Genomic DNA, 15,398 nt, shown 5'->3' with positions numbered 1-15,398 from the left:
GCACAAATAGAAAGAAAGCCCCAAAGTTATTTCTGCCGGTCATTGGTGATCACATTATACAATGTAATTCTGTCTACCTTATGCTTATGTTTTCATTCATTGAATTTGTTGATTTGTGTTATTCACTGGTTTATTTTCATATTACATGTTCTTATTTATCTGCTCACTGTGTTTTCTGGTGAAGTTAAAGACTCACTGCTACGGAGTCTTGTAAATGTACTTGTTCAATAAAGAAAAAAATTATATAACTATGAATCACTGAAAAATTCATTAGGTGAAATAAAACGTGCTGACCGGCCTTTAAGTGGAAATAAAAACAAACTAAAAGAGGAGAAACTGCGGTCTGCTCCTTTAAACCGTCCGTGCCATGTCTGTCCTGCGGGGGCGGTGTCGAACTTTGGTCCATTTTAATCTGCCGCCATCCACACAGAAGAAGAACAAAGAAGAAAGGCAGGGAAACGGGAGTGGCACGCTATTGGTCAGAGTCGTTGAGACGGAGCTTCCTATTGGCTGGTTGAGTTGCCCCGCCAGTGGAGTGTGGAGACAGCGCCATAATTGAATAGCGGATTGTTTCAGGTTAAATATACCGAATTAAAAAATAAAGTCGACGAACGAGAATAAAGTCGCTCCAGACATTTTGTGAGTTTACTAAACGTCCAGTTAGTGTCCGGGAGACTCGAGTTTCGTCCCGTTTGTGAAGCTACCGAAGCTAACAGACGCAGTTGATGCGGACCGAGCAGGGAGCTAACGTGGCTAACTAACGCCAGCGGGTGATTTCAGGTAAAGCCATCGAGCACAGCTGCACTCTGTCGGACAGAGCGGGGATGAGCTGCCCGGTGAACCTCCAGGCGCTGCCGTCCGGTGTGTTTGAAGAGGTGTTTACCCCGGAGAATGTGAGAGGAAGGTGAGTCTGCTGAGGGATTACCTCTGATTGTGGTCAGAGTGAGAATATTTCCACATTAACAGGTTACATTTAAAACATCTTTCCCTCAGTTTCTTTTCTTTTTCTTTTTTTTTAAAGTCTCTATTGAGTTTTTCACAAGCAAGAATAAAATAACAAAGTTACACATACAAAAATCTATACTTACATATGCATGTACTGCACACAAAGGTTTGTCAGTTTATTAGAAACACCAGGTCAAACTGGGTCAGTCTGATCCACCAGTCCTGTAATAATCCTCCTTCATGAACTGTACTGTGTTACACAGGGAGGTGCGTCTGTTGTTTAACCTACACTCACTTCTTTGAATGGGGTGGACAAAATAATAGAAACACCTGTCAACATAACAGCAACAGCAGTTCAACGGCATCAGAGACTGCAGCCTCCAACATGATCCTCCAGGCGAATCGGCTCCTCTTCAACACAGTTTCAACACCAACTGAAAACCAGAACCTCCGTGAAGGAGGATTATTACAGGACTGATGGATCAGACTGACTTAAAACAGAGATCCATCTATATTGCTGTTAAGAAGATCCCTCATTATGCAGCCTTTGCTTGTTTACACCGAACCAAACAAAGCTGGCATAACGCCGCCCCGTGTGTGCTTTTAGATAGCATACTGGCGATAGGAAAGTCTGATGGGCAATTTTATATGTAGTATTTAGTGTAGTGATTTAGTATTTCTGAGACTTTTTAGATCAAATTATTAATGTTAAGTTACTACCACACCACCTCTTCTGTTATTGTTGCACAGAGTCTCGACAAACTCTCTGACTCAGCTGAGTTTCCCCAAATCCAGATCAGCTCTGTGGGACGGCAGCCCTGCAGGAGAAAAGCTCCGCCTCCAGCTCTGCTCACACAGGTAAACACACACAAACCTGCAGACTGCTAAGGCCGGGATATACTGGTTCATACGACAAATTTTCTGACCATGTCTGAAATCCAAATTGTTTATACCCGATCGAAATGTCCACACTAGAAAGTGGAGAGAACCCACTCCTTTACACTCTCCCCAGACCACTGACATGGCTTTGACAGACCCGAGTCAGCTGGATGTTGGTTGACTTTTGCATGGATCAGTTCCGCGGCGTGGGCTGTAATCCAGGACTCTGATTCTTCCTTAGTATTTGATTTGATTTGTCTGTATGATAAACAGCAGTGCTGCACGGACCAGTGCTGACTCTTTTTTTTTTTTTTTTTTTAAAGCCATCCTGTTTTTGATCTAAAGCTCACTTAGACCTAGAAGAGCCCAGATGATCTGCTGGGTCATGTTGATGCTTAACTTTATAAATGAGTTATTTTATTGTGTTTTTCATTTTGTTAAAGTTAGTCAGTTTCATTAGCAGCAGAGCCAAAGCCAACCCAACCCCTCCCTCTGCACCCAGCCAGATGTACTGACCTTCATGTTCACCTGCTACATCTACCTGTTGTTGTGTCTTGGCTCTGATGACAGATGGTGTGTGTGTCTGTGTGTGTGTGTGTGTGTGTGTGTGTGTGTGTGTGTGTGTGTGTGTGTGTGTGTGTCTACAGGAAACCTCGGATGGTGCTGATGGAGAAAGCTCTTCGTCTGGCTCAGCGTCATGTCCGTCACAGCAACAAGCCCCGCCTCCACTGTTTCTTCCTGGGATCAGTGTCTGTGGACTCAGGTCAGAGCTCACCTGTATCTCCTCCTGAGCTCTGATTGGTCCAGAGTCCATTCTGACAGAACCTTAGTGCTCACTATGATCACGTTTGTCTGCTGTTGGGTATCAGTTCAATGGCACTTTTATTGATTCCTTTATACTGAATTCACACATATTAACCCCTGTTCTCTGGTCTCTGTGTACTGCTGTGGTCCAGATGAGGAGGGAGTCACAGTGACTCTGGACCGGTTCGATCCGGGTCGGGACCAGGCCGGATCCTCAAGCAGGGTTCCCTCTGCTCTGCTGCCCGGAGACATCCTGGTTCCCTGTTTGTTCTCCACTCAGACTGAGACAACACCTGACACTGTCGTCCAATCAGAGGCTGAGCTTCATCACTGCTTCAAGGTAAGTTTGACACCTGCAGCTCAGATGTGAGTGTGTTGGGTTTGTCTTCACCCAGTATCTCACCAGCAGCAGGCCTCCAACACGCTGCTTAAAAAAATCCAGCTGAAAAGTTCTTTTCACAAAGCTGCTGGGATCAACTTCCCCCAAGGAACTGATCAATTCCATTAACAGATATTTTAGAAACTGTCACAGATTTAATACGTGGCACAAAGACAACAAAAATATTGATTTGTCCGGTAGTGTGTATCTCCTCATTAAACACCATCACCACGTTGACCAAGTCTTCAAAACAAATCCTCATCCCTTAATCTGATCATTGAACATATTGGACTAATTGTACTGGGTAACCACACAATAACCACAAGCTACATCAATCAGTTCATTTGTTGCAGTTGGTGGTTTTTAATGTACACTTCAAAGCTATTACACAACTTTAAGTCAGGGTCTCAAGAGCATAGTAGTTTACAGTTGTGTAAAACATCATCTCTGGTGTGTTTATTGGATTGTTTCAGTTTTTTTTGAGCTGACTGGATCCTTATTAACTCACACAATAAAAAGTGTGGTTTTTATAGTTCATGATGGTGGTTTTGCAAAAACGTTTCCCTGCAGCTGACTGACTGATCAGGGGCCTGTAATAAAAAAAGCCAGTTCAACAAACCTAGGATATCTTTACGTTATCTGGCATCACTGACCCTGAAAACCGTAACCATGCTAAGCCGTCACGCGACAGCCGTCGTCAACTCGGCGAGTCAACCTAGGTTTCCCGTGCAGCTTCTACTTTTAGTTTCTACCTTTAGCCTGAGGATGTTTTGTGATTATGGCCCCTCATCATCAAGCTGAGCTTGATGTTTTCAAAAGTTAATTCTCTGCTGTTTTGTTCTTGTTACTATTTCTGGGCTTCCATCCGCTCTGTTCAGTGAAACAAGCCACTGCTGACAGTTTGGTTTCTTTGTCTGAGGTTTCAAAGGGACCTTAAAAGACCATATTAACATTTCTGCAAGGTTTCGCTCCTTAAGCTGTACTTCAAGTTGTGTCTTACAGGGTTACGGCTTATGCTGCGTTCGTGTGATGTATGCAGAATGGGAAAAACAGGAAAACCTCTCTTATTCTGACACGAGAGCGTTCACACATTATTCTGGGATGGTCACAGGCTTTGTTCATCTTGTAGTATAACAAATTAAACAGCCTAAATTAGCTACTTTTACAAGTTAGAAAAATTAAAACAGATAAACACATCTAGTTGTTGGTTGTTTAAAATGTGTGGCTGTTGAAACAAACCCAATTAAAGAAAGCCATGCTTTAAAACTGTCTAATTGTCCTGGAGGAATAATGACGTTACTGTCGGTAGCTCTGCTTCCTGATGTCCAGCCCTTTCCGTTGTCACGGCAACCTCTCATTTATGTCACTAACAGCTGATTTTTCTCAGCTTTTCCAAAAGTCCTCTTATTTTTATTTATGTCCATTTAGTGTAACAGTTAACAATTATTTTCATTATCGATCAGTCTTGATGGTTATTTTCCCGATGATTTATTTTCTCTACAATGATTATTCGATAATCACAATAGTTGCCAGTAAAATAATTATATAAATAATTGATTATCATCTTGTCTGCACGGGGGACAGTCTGCTGAGCTTCCACACTTAGATTTCAGCCTGATCATCACAGACTGAATATTTAATTTTTCCCATGTCTGAGTGGTGGTTTGAGTTTTGAATAACAAGTGACGGCCCTGCTGCACACTGGTCTGACTGAGGTTAGTAGAGTTCACTGTGAGGGCAGATTTGACTGCTGAGATGGTTTTATTAATTTCTAGTCCTTTACCATGTGTGATCTTGTGAACATAAGACTATCGTGTATGTTAAACTAATGTAATTATATACATACATTTAAAAGGCGTCACTTCTGCCTCAGTTAATTTTTAACCTCAGAGGGCGACACCAGCAACAGCTGCAGTTTACTGCTCGGCAGTTTCTTCTTGTTTGTATCTGCTAACATACACAAAGCATTGATAATATCTGTAAAACACTAATATCAGTTGGTCTTGCTTTGGTCAGGTGTTTTCAGGTGATCTATCCATTTGTTTCTGAATGATTTTAGGCCGAGCTGAGTTAACTCTACAGTACTGTGTGAGATTTTCATCTGTACCATTAATGGTTTTACAGAACTCTGTGAAACTCGATGTTTTTCCAAATCAGAAGTACTTTTTCTTTTAGACCTTTGTCTTCCTTTTACTCTGTTATCTGTGTTTTATGATTTTCTCCTTGATGTTTTTGTGAGTTTCTTTCTTCATCTGTTTATCTAAATCTTTAAATGTGGCACCGCACTTTGGTCAACTTGTTTTGTTTTAATTGTTCCTGTAAATAAACGGACTTGACTGAAGACCAGCGGCTCTGCAGAGTAAATGTCTCCTGGTCTGGGTTTCAGGTGTTGCAGCAGTTTGTGAGCAGCAGGCAGACTCTGGATCTTTCTCAGCTGTTAAAGGTCAGAGGTCGTGTGGTCTGCTCCCAGCAGTCTGACACTGCAGCGTTTAGTCTCAGCTGGTCAGCCGTCTGTCCGTCCGTCAGAGTGGACGTCCAGCCGGTCCGAGCCCTTCCCATCATCCCCACCGCTCTGCTGAGAAGTCTGACCAGCATCAACCGACCGCAGCAGCACGCTGCCCACCGACAGAGAGGGTGGGATCATGTGACCAAGTCACGCGTCTTCTGATGGAGCCTGTGTTTTTATTGTAACTGCCGTGTCCGTGTTTCCAGGTTTCTGACCATGGATCAGACCAGGAAACTCGTCCTGCTGCTGGAGTCTGATCCTAAAGCCTCCAACCTGCCGCTGGTCGGACTGTAAGTCAGACTGACAGACAGCTGTTCTCATTTTCTGTGTTGTTTCATGATATAAGAATCAGGAAAAAGCCTAACAAAGATATCTTGATAGTATTTCTGCCTCTTTGTGATGTTGCTTCTTAATACAGCTGCACAAACTTAAATACAGGTAAGTTAATAAACCAGTTCAGCTTAGATGTGTTTGACCCAGTAACAAACAAATACAAATTGTATGAATTATTTATGAGAAGGAAATCTATTTTGAAGCATAAGAATTTCCTCCATCATATATATTGTGTGTGTGTGTGTGTGTGTGTGTGTGTGTGTGTGTGTGTGTGTGTGTGTGTGTGTGTGTGTGTGTGTGTCATTCACATATGTAAACACACACACTCTTTGTTAGAATGACTTAGTCAACATTTAACTGACAGAATGTGACAGATTTACTTTAAAAGTGAAACCACTGTTTTGTCCATATTTTGATTGAGATCATTGTCTTAAAGCAGCAGTTCAACATTTAGATGAATCCTCTTCTTCAGATGTTCAGGTTGATCCCACTCTCGTGTCTGTGGGATAAATATGAAGCTACAGCCAGCAGCTGGTTAGCTTAGCTTAGCATAAATGCTGCATTTATATTTGGGGTGTCCCGCTAGGCTGGGTGGTTTGTGTATATATCATGTGACCCTAACATCCGTGGTGTGACTCCCACTCAGGGGACGTTTGCTTTGTGGATCCATGACCATTATTAAACAAAGGCAAGATGCCAAAAAAAAAACCTTAGAAAAAAAAACATTGAAATTCAACCTTTGTGGTGACGCCCCCATTGTACTCTCCAGCTGCGGTGTTTTGTTTTAACTGTTTGTGTGTGGACTGTACTTCCTGTGACAGCTGGCTGAGTGGAGTCACACACATCTACAACCCTCATGTGTTGGCCTGGTGTCTGAGGTTCCTGTTCAGCTCCGCCCTCCAGGACAGGTGAGTGACAGGACGTCTGCAGAGATAAAAGTCCCTACTTCACCGATCACGCCGACTCGTTCCTGGCCGTACAGAACCCCTGTTGTTGAAATCTGTGTTAGACGGGTCTCACTGAGCGTCTCCCTTGTGTTTCAGAGTTCTGTCAGAGACTGGCTGTTTCCTCCTTGTTCTGTTCGCTTCAACTCACAGAACTCCTCAGTTCTTCCAGTGTCACGGACCCAGACCAGCAGCGGGATCGAGGCCAGGACTGCAGCTGGACTGTGAGCTGCTGACCGCCTTCCAGTCTCTCACACTCTACCATGTAACAACACACCTGACACTAAAGAGTTACGGCAGTTTCACAGACCCCTGTTTGTTCCACATAATGTTGTGTTGTAGAGTGGACTGATGATGATCTGTGTGGTCAGCAGGTGGCGCCGGTGGATGGTCAGACTCTGCAGTGTGAGCTGGGTTCAGAGGACCACGGCAGACAGGTGGAGATCTTCAGAGAGGCTCAGAGCTCATTTAACAGGTACCGGTTTTTAGAGGAACAGTCCACATTAACTGAAATCCTCTTTCAGTTATTAACCATTTTAAAAACGCAAGTTATTTATGACTCATTGATGAAGATAGTCAGTGGTGGCAGTGCTGCATAAAGTCAGTCCCAGAGCAAATATCTTTACATTCAGCCGTCTGTTACAGATCCAATGTGTCTCAGCTGAGGGTTAGAGAAGTCTACAGATGATCAGAGATGAGGTGGTGGAGTGTGTTTTCTGTCCATCCTGGTCACGTATCTGAATCTGAACTGTCCTCTCGCTCCTCAGCGCCCCTTCACCAGCTGCAGGTCTCTCCGTCAGTGATCAGGACTCTGGAGTCGAGGACGAAGACCTTTCTCCCCGACCGTCCCCAAGTCCTCACCCCCCGGCTCAGCAGGTCAGTCGTAGGTCCAGGCTGTTACAGGTTTGAGGTCAGAAATGCTGCCTGCGAACCGGGACTCCTGAGCCTCCCCATCACATCACTGTTTGATAGCGGTGCGGTGCTGAGCTTCAGGCAGCTTGAAGATGTGTTTGTGAGACACTTCCAGTTGACATAGGAACAAAATGAGGCTCCACGGCACCAGAATGTGACGTAGCAGCATTTGTCAGTCATGTTTCTCATGTGTCTGAGGGAACAGAGTTGTTTCACTTTATTCAGTTATTTCATTTAATTTTGGCATCAGATTCGATCTGGTGTTTCAGTCAAATTTTATACCTTTTGATTTTTGGTAGTTTTAGTCAACAAGAACTAGAAACATTTTAGTCTGTAGTTCTCTGCACTGAACATGTGAGTCTGCTGTGCAGAAAACATGGGCCTGACTCTACTCAGTAAATAAAGTGCTCTTTTCCGAACTCTGGCTGTTTGAACAGAAGTGCTGATCTTAATCTAACTAGGTCTCTAAACCAGCTGATCGTTTAAAAGCGGATTCACTAAAACCCCGTCCACTGCCTGGGTTTATGTTGACAGGAGAAGATAAGACCAGAGGAAGATTTAGATGTTTTACCGTCGACATTGATCCTGAACCGACTCGTTCCTTCTTACTGCAGCATGAAAGATGCGACCGAAAGTCACGTTAACGTTAGTTGACCTTTTAGACGAATGTCGTCGCGCACGTTGTCGTAGTTTGTCTCGGCCGTTCCGTTGCCGCTTCCTGTCTAATTCTCAGTGGACCGTAGATGAATTGAGTCCGTAAATCTGGTTCTTCGGAGAACGGCAGAGAACGTCGCCGACGGACAGAACGTTACTGAACGTAAGATGCTTCTTATGAACGGCAGAACATCAGGTCAAACAGATAAACCGGCTTCTGAGCAGCAGACGTTGTTATCGGCTGCTGGAGGAAACGGTTTCACTGATCAGAAGCTACAGTCGGTGATTCTGCAGCTCGGTGAATAAAACTTCACATTAAAAACCTCATTAGTGCATCTGTCCAAAATGTAAAACATTTTGTAATTAGTTGTCATTCCTTTTTATTCAGTTTTAGTCTCATTTTCATCGAGAGAAAAAAGGTCATCAAGGAGTATTTTTGGTCATAGTTTTTGTTGATGAAATTATCAGTGGTTTCATTAATTAAGCTGTTTACATAAGCAGAGTGAAAGCTTGAGCTTTAGTTGTGCAGCTGTATGACACGCGTTTATCTTCACAGAGAAGAGGGAAACATAATGTGGTTTAAATATGGAGAGAACTTCTCCTGTTTTCCGACTGTTCACATGAAAAGAGACAGAAGTAATAAAGAATGTGGAGGAAAAAAGCAGTTTAATCCTTTTTTAAGCTAAAAAACATGTTTGACTGAGCAACGTGTCAAAGAAGTCAACAGGTACGCGGACATTTTACAGTGAAAATTCAGTGACGAGTGTAGTAAAACAAGAACATGTCCTGTCTTATAAAATCTCAGTGCAGTCCAGACCTGAGCTCCTGAGGCTGCGTAAGGCGGCAGGTTCGGTAAATCTCCTACCTCTTCAGTCAGACTCAGGATCAGCTCACCTCACGATGGGGGGGGGGGGGGGTCTATGGAGCTGCATCGGGACTGGACTAAGTCCAAAGACCAGGCTGAAACATCTCATGCTGTCTGTTCTTTCAGACTCGCAGAGTTCAGCCGTCTGTTCCTGAACTCTCTCTGCTGATTGACAGCAGCTTCGCCTCCAATCACAACAGTTGGCAGGACTCTGGCCCCGCCCACAGACCTCCTCGACCTCCTGCTGCTGACAGGAAGTCTGCTCCTCCAACAGGAAACTCCTCCTCTTCCTCCTCAGCTCCCAGACCTGCTCCTCCTCCTCCTCCTCACCTCCACAGCACCCCCAACTCCAACCTGCAGCAGCCTTGCTCCTGCTGTTCCACCCACACCTACACCTGCACCTCCATATTCTCCTCCCCTGCACTCCACCCTGCTCCTACACCTTCTAGCCTCTACCCTGCTCCTCCTCCACCTTCCTCACATCACCACACTCCTCCCACTTCAAGAAACCATCCGACTACTCCTTCTGTTCCTCCTTCCTCCGGTCGAGGTATTCTTCTGTCCTCCCATCACTCTCCTCCTCCTCCTCCCTCCCCCCGCCAACCTGTTCCTCCATCTTTCGGCCACCCTGCTCCTCAACCTTCCCTTCACCCTTTCTCTCCTCTCTCCACCCACCACCGCACTCCTCCTCCTCCTCCTCCTCCTCCTCCTCCTCCTCCTCCTCCTCCTCCTCCTCATCCTCCTCCTCCTCCTGTGCCGGGGTGTGGTGACTCCCCCTCTCCTCATCCCTCCCATCCAGCAGACCCTGTGTCTCCCCCCTGTCTCGCCCGTCCCTCCTGTGTGAATCAGTGCTGTGATCAGGCAGGGGGAGTCCTGCCGTCTGACACCTACCAGCTGCTCCTCCATCAGGACCAGCAGCTGCGCCTCCTGCAGGCTCAGGTAAGAACAGGATGCACACGTGGGTGAAAACAGCTAGACCCATTGTTTTCTGTATTTCTATACACAGACAAATAAACTGTTATTTCTTATAAGTCAGTAAATCAATTGGCTGATCAAAAGAAAAATAATGAGCTAATACTTTTATAATCAGTTAATCATTTCAGTCATGTTTCTACGTAAAGCTGCCAAACAGTGTCTGGTTTAAACATTTGCTGCTTGTTTTGGTCATACACAGTATGACAGTGGGTGAAATATTTTTTTGGTTTTGGACTGTTGGCAAGATAAAACAAAACAATTTTCTGACGCATTTACCAAACGATTGATCAGTTAATCAACAGAACAATCAGTATATTGATCAATAATGAAAATAATTGTTGATTGTAGCTCTCTTGTTATACCAAATAATTACTGGTCTTGTTACCAAAATGATTTGAGTATTTTACAGCCAAATCCCTCTTTTCTTCTCCTGTAAAATCGTCAAAATATTTTGCTGACTAATCTTGAACTCTGATGTTTACATACATTCATCCCATCAGATATAATTGTGAGTTAACTCCACCCGTCAGATAAAACCACAGCGGACTGTGGGTCCCAGTGGGTCCTAGGTAGAAGAAAGGTATCATGAGAGGTGTGTGTTTGGATGTCATTTGGTAAAAACTTACATTTTCAAAAGAGCGAGGTCTAATTTATTTATTTATTTCTCTGTCGCCCCGATAGAGCCAGTTAGGGGAGGGGAGGTGTGGGTGGAGACCGACGGTCTCTGCTCTGCATTGCTCCGCGTTTGCTTTTAAACATTCTGATCAAATTTTAAGGATCTGATTCAGATCCCCCTTGTATCTAAACCCCATATTATGTTTCACTCGGAGCGATTCAATCTCACAATACAGAATCTCTTCTCCATTGTGACATAGTCGTTTTGTAGTGACCACCCTTAAATGACGTCCAACAGCTTAAACAAGAAGGTCCAACAGTTTCTCACAACAAACCACCCAAGTGGTCTGATATTCACTGATAGCAACTGCTGCTAAGTCGGCTGAGGAGGCTGCTGATTGGTCTGAGGTTGAGTGCGGGTGTGTGTGTTTGTGAGACTGTCACGGTTACAGGAGTTAACGGCCTCTTCAGTTCACTCCTCGGTGTTGAGTGAAGATGAACTGACTGTTTTCCAACTGTCCGTAGGTCCAGATGCTGCTGGAGGCTCAGGGAAAGCTCCAGTCCTCCAGTCAGCGGGTCGACACTCAGACACCCAGGAGCACGGCCAGCGTCGCTGTGGGGACAGGTGAGACTCACTGTCAGGACAGGTGTCTGACCTGGTAAATGTTTACCTGCAGTCCACCACATAAAACGCGTGAATCCTTTCAGCGTCGCGCAGATGAGGTGCAGAAATACGTCTCGGTATGTTTTTAACGTCACACGCTTTCCTCAGGTGCCAGTCTGTTCTGGGGGGATCCTGTCCAGCCCCTCCCTCATCAGGAGGGACAAGCTCCTCCCTCCTCCTGCTCCAAACCTCGCCCCTCCAACTCCCCAAGCCCCTCCTCCTGCAGACGCTCCTCCTCACATGACCTGTCCGTCACGAGGGCTGTGGGCGGGGCTGAGGACAGTGACATCATACATCAGGTTGCTCCCTGCTCCCCCTCTGGTCAGCACAGGTGAGACTGTGCCATCTGACATGTAAATTTTCCCCTGGGATCATTAAAGTCTCATCTTCCTTCAGCATCAATACAGATTAGAAGGTTTCTTCACACGTGTGGGTAAAAATCAGATGATGATGGTTGGTTTGCCTTTGTAAAGCCCAACGTCAGAACTGAGGAGGAACCTTTAGTTTTAAAGACCCGCTTTACAGTGGAGAATCAGAACTACGAAGCAGTGAGGTGCCTGTTTTGTTGTCATTGCTGACTCTGAACCGCGGCAGACTCTTAGGGCTCGTTATGAAGACTCGACTCAAACTCAAACTTTGATCCTCTGTGTTTTGTTCAGCGTCAGTGGTCTGCAGAGTCCAGTTCTGGGAGAAAGTGTCAGCATGTACAGACCTGCAGACGACCAGCAGAGCTTCTACCACAACCTGATGGTAACACAACACCTTCTGCGGGGGGGGGGGGGTCTGGGCGATAATATCACGATATAATGATTAATATTTCACATTTATAGCATTATTTGACAGATGACCTGATGACTCTCCGTGTTCTCAGACTCAGCTGACCAGTCGTCTACAGGAGTCACACAGCAGACAAGAAGTGGAGGAGGAGGCGTCCAGGAGGAAGAGTCTGTCTGTGGTTTCTGACCGCTCCCAGTCTTCCCAGTCGTCGTCCTCCTCCTCCTCCTCCTCCTCCTCTTCTTCATCCAAGAGGAGGCAGCAGCAGAGTCCAGCAGGAGACCCGGTGGTCATTGCCACTCTGCGGCAGCTACAGCAGCTCGGAGTCGAAGTGGACAATGAAGATCTGACAGAGTCCGACAGAAACCGAGTCAGAACTGTGGAGAGCGCCAGGTAAACACCTCACCTGAGCACACTGAAGCTTTATCTGAACACGGAAAAAAACTGAGTGCAGCTTCTCGGACTTGGCTTTTTTTGCTCTGAGCCTTTTCTGGATTGACATCAGGTGTCTGCTCACAGGGTCCTGATCCAGGATTTATACTGACCTGCATAATAAAGCTGACCATCCCCGGTGTAATGGTACACAATCCATGCTTCAGTACATACCTCAGCTTTGGGGCCACTGTTCAGTATGTTTTGTTACAGAAGTAAAAAACAAATGCAGAACACAACATTTTTGTCTTTTATGTTGATAAATGTAATCGTTAAAAAGCAGCTCTTTAACCATAGTTCTTTCTGAAAACTGGAGCTACTGAAACGTTGGCACATGGCAAATATCAAAACAGTTGTTAATTTTGAATAATGCTCCATCATTATTACAAAAGACTTATTTCGATCTGTAGTGCTGCTGCTTTAAATTCACTTTGTAAACTGCAGTCACAAGGAATCCTGGACCTGAACCACCAGGGATATCTGCCCAAACTCTCCCGACACCAAAACACCAGAAAACCAGCTGCTGTTTAGACGGATGGCGTCTGACAGCTGCTGGAATTTTTAAAAGCTGTTATTTTTTAAATGGAGTCTGGTTTGTCTGAGGAGCTCAGTGTGGAAACTCTGTATCTAGCTGTCACATGAAGGTACATTACGTTACTCTCATGGACACGTCCTGTCAGATTGAAGATAGAAGGCCTGAACTAAATAGACGCAGTCATTCAGATGTTCATTTACATGTCGCCCTGCTTCTACCCTGAAGCTTGTGTAAACTCAAAGCCTTCAGATTATCTGTGTCACTAGAACTGTGTTAACTGCCAGATACGTAAACTCAAAGGTCCACTTACTGCCTTTCTGGGGTTTTCAACCAGAGTCACAGTCTTTATTCAGAGATTTATTTTTGGATCATGAGATTACAACAAGATGATTCCCTGGCAGTAAGAAATCCAACATGTTGTGACTGTTGTTTTTGTGTGTGTGTGTGTGTGTGTGTGTGTGTGTGTGTGTGTGTGTGTGTGTGTGTGTGTGTGTGTGTGTGTGTGTGTGTGTGTGTGTGTGTGTGTGTGTTTCAGCACGCTGGCAAGCATCAACCCAGCAGCGGTCGTGTCCACACTGAGCATGTCTGATCAGACGGTCAGCTCTCTGTTCCCAGGAGGCAGCGTGGATCTGAGTCTTGAGGCCAACGCCATCGCCCTGCGTTACCTGAGCGACTCGCAGCTCAGCAGGTTGTCTCTGGGAGGCCGGGCCCCCTCTCCAGGCCCCGCCTCCTCCAGTGACTCCCTGCTGTCACCTAGCAACATGTCTCTGGCCACCAGGAAGTACATGAGGAGGTACGGCCTGATTGAGGAGGAGGAGGACGGCGAGGACAAAGAGGAGCAGGGGAAGGTCGGAGTTCAGGAGGCGTCGACTCGCCAGCCGCTGACCGAAGCTCTGAACGTGAAGCTCCTCCCCCAGAGTCAGCTGATCAGAGACCTGCGGCCAAAGACACAAGTGTCAGCTAGAAACACCAAACCGAACACTGCCGACAAGGAGAACTATTCAAACAGGGGGCCATCTTTAGCGAGGGCAGGCAGTGGCCAGACGGAGGGGTCAGTAGGAAACATCCTGGACCTGAGCCGCCTGAGACAGCTGCCCAAACTCTTCTGATGCCAAAACACCAGAAAACCAGCTGTCAGATAGACGCTGGAGACTTTAGAAACTGTCATATTTTAAGTCAAGTCTGGTGTGTCTGAGGTGGCAGCACTCTACTGTTCTCGCTCAGGTCTTGGTTTTCTTGGTCAGTCTGGTGTTACAGGGAATCTGCCATCTTCAGACAGAAGAGCAGCCGTCAGCGGGGTGGGGGGGTCACTGGCAAAACTTTTCTGAAACTAACCAACACCAAAACTGAAGAGTGGCTGCGACGATGTCCAAGAGCTTCTGAAACATTTTAAAAACTGTCATCTTTTAAATGGAATCTGGTGTGTTTGCGGTGCTTGGTATGGAATCGCTCTGCTGGTCTGACTCAGTTCCTGGTTTTCATGTTCAGACTGGTTTTACTGGAAATCTGCCTTCTTCAGTCGGCTGGAGGGTTTGGTCGGAAACATCTGTCCAAACTTTTTTGACAGCAGCTGAAACCAGAAACTGAAATCCAGCTGCTAATCAGACTAAGGATGTCAAAGTCCTGCTGGAACATTGTAAAAACTGTACAATTTTAAATGGAGTCTGGTGTGTCTTAAGTGTTCATTATCAAAAGGGTCATGGTCTTTCATGGTCAGACCGGTTTTTACTGGAAATCTGTTCAGTCGAGGCAGGGACCTGCCGGTCAGAGGACTTGGTGGGAAACATCCTGGACCTGAACTGCAAAGACTACAAAACCGGAAACCAACCGTGGATCAGGCTGACGACATCTGAGAAAGCTTATTTTTTAATGGCGTCTAGTGTGTCTTAGGAGCTCAGTGTGGAAACGCTCTGCTGGTCTGACTCAGGTCCTGGTTTTCACGGCCAGACTGGTTTTTACTGGGAATCTGCCACCTTCAGTTTGTCTGCTGAGGTTTGTGTGTGTTCATGAAATGTGTGTTTTTTGATTTTGTCACTTCTTATTTTTATGTAAAAATGTCTTCTGCACAGATGTTTTATGTTAACGATTCCACAAATAAAATTGATAATTCTTTTAGTACATGAATTCATGTTTATATCAAGAAGCTGAACAGAGACTAAAAGATTTAAAGGAATAGTTCAAC

General features: G+C 45.4%; 1 protein-coding gene across 1 annotated transcript; it reads left to right on the top strand.

Moving 5' to 3' along the window:
* Positions 1-476: 476 nt before the first annotated feature.
* Positions 477-15,334, top strand: stil (STIL centriolar assembly protein). The gene is made up of 17 exons (XM_040128439.1): positions 477-904; positions 1,696-1,803; positions 2,472-2,587; positions 2,781-2,968; positions 5,394-5,641; positions 5,720-5,803; positions 6,668-6,754; positions 6,890-7,055; positions 7,162-7,265; positions 7,558-7,666; positions 9,348-9,920; positions 9,963-10,160; positions 11,337-11,436; positions 11,584-11,806; positions 12,135-12,225; positions 12,347-12,642; positions 13,752-15,334. Exons 1-17 carry the CDS (start codon positions 825-827, stop codon positions 14,323-14,325), a joined length of 3,345 nt encoding a protein of 1,114 aa, XP_039984373.1. The 5' UTR covers positions 477-824; the 3' UTR covers positions 14,326-15,334.
* Positions 15,335-15,398: the final 64 nt, after the last annotated feature.

This window comes from Xiphias gladius, chromosome 6 (assembly GCF_016859285.1).
Source record: "Xiphias gladius isolate SHS-SW01 ecotype Sanya breed wild chromosome 6, ASM1685928v1, whole genome shotgun sequence".
In the NCBI taxonomy this organism is placed as follows: domain Eukaryota; kingdom Metazoa; phylum Chordata; class Actinopteri; order Istiophoriformes; family Xiphiidae; genus Xiphias; species Xiphias gladius.
Note: the sequence above shows the minus strand (reverse complement) of the source record. Positions and strands in the feature narration are given on the sequence as shown.

Bases quoted from the DNA above. Each gene is read 5' to 3' on its own strand.
- stil (XM_040128439.1), top strand. From the start codon at position 825: ATGAGCTGCCCGGTGAACCTCCAGGCGCTGCCGTCCGGTGTGTTTGAA. The intron at 9,921-9,962 runs CCTCCTCCTCCT...CCTCCTCATCCT, and splicing joins GCACTCCTCCTCCTCCTCCT to CCTCCTCCTCCTGTGCCGGG. The intron at 12,226-12,346 runs GTAACACAACAC...CCGTGTTCTCAG, and splicing joins GCTTCTACCACAACCTGATG to ACTCAGCTGACCAGTCGTCT.